The 2879-nt window shown below is 40.5% G+C and overlaps 1 protein-coding gene across 1 annotated transcript; it reads left to right on the top strand.

Annotated features, from left to right (window-relative positions):
* Window positions 1-673: 673 nt before the first annotated feature.
* Window positions 674-1835, top strand: LOC137835850 (NDR1/HIN1-like protein 13). The gene has a single exon (XM_068644574.1). It carries the CDS (start codon window positions 839-841, stop codon window positions 1592-1594), a length of 756 nt encoding a protein of 251 aa, XP_068500675.1. The 5' UTR covers window positions 674-838; the 3' UTR covers window positions 1595-1835.
* The last annotated feature ends 1044 nt before the right edge of the window (window positions 1836-2879 follow it).

Raw genomic sequence — 2879 nt, 5'->3', positions numbered from 1 at the left:
GTATGAGGAAATCAGTGGAACCGTGGCCGTCCGATCATACAGAGAATTGAAGCAATGAAGTCACCGCATCAGCTTCATAATGAACATCGCCTTCATTGCTTGAGTTTTTCGCACGTTGGAAGACACTCACATCACATATACCCCCAATGCTCCTCCACTCTCAACACGGCGCGTTTCATTCACGCCAACATTTAATCTCTTTTAATTGCAATTAATAAATAAATTATATAATGCAACTTATTACTAATTAATTCACAAATAATTAAAAGAAAGAGTAAGGAACATGCATATTAGTAGTTTAATTGAGTGGGTGGTGGGTGAGTAATATCAAAAAGAAATTAGTTGTCTTGAACTAAATAATAATTAATGTGTCTTTAAGTTAAGAAGGAGTTGGTTTATGTAGTCAAATCCCACATCGAAGTTTTAATTAGGTGGGAGAAAAAACAAGTTGACCTTAAGAATGATGATGGGAGTGTTTAAGCATTTTGGTTGCTGTGTTTCTACGCGCCGAATATGAGAAGAGAGAAAGGTGGATACAGCTAAAGGGTGTGGTTAGAACGTTACCATCTTTCTTATCTTACTCCCACTTTCTCCAACTTCTAATCACTGTTTAATCCATATTTATCACTAAACAACCTCTTAATAACCACTCTCAGTTCTCATAGTGCAGTAGCACCACTTTCTCAGATTTGGTGTTTCTCTCTCTCAGTCAACAAAGCAAAAAGGAAAACAAAAACATCTTTTTCCTCATTCTCTTCTTCATAAAAGATCTCTTCTTCTTATCATTTCACCCACACAACAACTTCAGTTAACAAAAAAAACACTTAACACCATCGCCATGACAGACAGGGTGTACCCTTCGGCGAAACCAGCCGCCGCCGCCGCCGCCAACCCTGCTTTTCCAGCAACAAAGGCCCAACTCTACGGCGCCACACGCCCCACCTACCGCCCGCAGCCTCACCACCGGCGCCGGAGCAAGCGCCGGTGCTGCTGCACCTTCTGCTTCTGGCTGATCCTCACCGTGCTCGTCCTACTCCTCTTGCTCGGCATCGCCGGCACGGTGTTCTACCTGCTCTACCGCCCCCACCGCCCCACCTTCACCGTGACGTCGCTGAAGCTTTCGTACCTGAACCTGACTTCCTCCTCCGCCCTGAACTCCCGCTTCGACGTCACGGTCTCCGCCACCAACCCCAACAAGAAGATCCTCTTCGCCTACGACCCCACCTCCATCTCCATCCTCTCCGGCAGCGTCGACGTCGGCGACGGCACCGTCCCCGCCTTCCTGCACGGCAAGAAGAACACCACGCTCATCAGAACCTCCATTGTGACCACCCGCCACCCGCTCCAGAGCGAGGACGCGTCACAATTGAAGTCCAGCATGAAGAGCAAGAACGGGTTACCGCTGAAGGTGAATTTGGAGACGAAAGTTAAGGCCAAAATGGGAAATTTGCAAACCCCAAAGGTCGGAATCAGAGTCTCATGCGACGGAATCAGAGTGACTCTTCCCTCCGGCAAGAAACCGGCGACGGCGTCCACCTCGAACGCCAAGTGCAACGTGGATGTTAGGTTCAAGATCTGGAAGTGGACGGTTTGATCTGCATGTACACAAAACACAACAAAAGAGGTGTGTAACTTGTCTTAATTGTTTTTTTTTTTTTTTAATTTTCTTTTTCTTTTAATTTTATTTTGGTATATTTTTTGAGAGTTTGTTCATATTCATAAATTACTTGAATGCGTGTAAATGGCAACGGGGTTTCAGTCGGTGACTGACAGTTGTTAGCATGTTGAATGTATACTACCACTATTTTTTTTCACAGATTTCGATTTTTCTATTATATTTTCTGTATATGCTTTTATTCTTTTGCATTGCACAATCATTATTTTATTTTAATTTAATCTCTTCCATTTATTATTCATCGTTTATAATAGGCCACCGGTTGCAATTATTATATTCTTTTCGGTGTGGGACAGTATAAAATATTTGTAGGTTAATCGCACAAGTCATAGTTTAATCTGCTAAATCATTCAGTCGAAAAGATTAGCATCAGTGTTCACACCTTTTGGTTCTTTTGCTTTTTTTAATTTACTTTGAGGGTGTTTTTTTTGCATGGCTTGTTCCACCGACAGAGAAGTTTGACAGAGACAAAAATAATTTTAATTATGAAGCACTGTTACAACGTACAGTGGTTGGGTTAGTTTGATTTTGGCGTATACCAAGTGTTTGATGTGTTGACCCAAAACAAACAAGTTGGATTCAAAATGAGTAAACTGAGTAACGTGGAAATGGTAAGAAATAGGTCTAAGAATAGACAGAAAATGACCCAGTAACCATATTTTTACTAGTTTGTATTATAAAGATTTATTTACCAACTTTGTATTCCAATCTGCACTGTTGTTGTGTAGCAGAAGCATTATTAGGTTGTTTGGTTTGGTTGGTGTGGTGGTTAGAGGGATGATTAATATTCCAATTAAGTTACTGCTGATAAAGCTTATCTCTCAGAAAAACACCAACCAATGGTGGCAGTGACCCCTTCATCAAATTCTGCATTTTCTTCTTCAATTTCACTTTCTTCTAATCTTCAATTATTGGGTTTTGCTTCCTTTTCCTAACCAGGGACCACCTTCCCATTCAGGTGCCCTTTTCCTGCATACAACCTACTAAACTTTACAAATGTTTTAAATATTAGTCACAGAATTGTTTACATGTGTTCTTTTAAAAAACAGAACACGAGGAAAACAATAAAAATATAATTCAAAAGGATAGAGATTTAGGGTTTGGTGAAAAAAGAGATGAGTAAAAGTAAATGAAATATAGGAAGTAATTTTTAAAATTAATTAACCTTTCAATCTTTCGCACTAAACACCACCTACTTATATTT

The sequence above is a fragment of the Phaseolus vulgaris genome, chromosome 5 (assembly GCF_000499845.2).
Source record: "Phaseolus vulgaris cultivar G19833 chromosome 5, P. vulgaris v2.0, whole genome shotgun sequence".
In the NCBI taxonomy this organism is placed as follows: Eukaryota; Viridiplantae; Streptophyta; class Magnoliopsida; order Fabales; family Fabaceae; genus Phaseolus; species Phaseolus vulgaris.
This window is presented reverse-complemented; position numbering and strand designations above follow the sequence as displayed.

Coding starts and splice junctions, on each gene's coding strand:
- LOC137835850 (XM_068644574.1), top strand. CDS start 839: ATGACAGACAGGGTGTACCCTTCGGCGAAACCAGCCGCCGCCGCCGCC.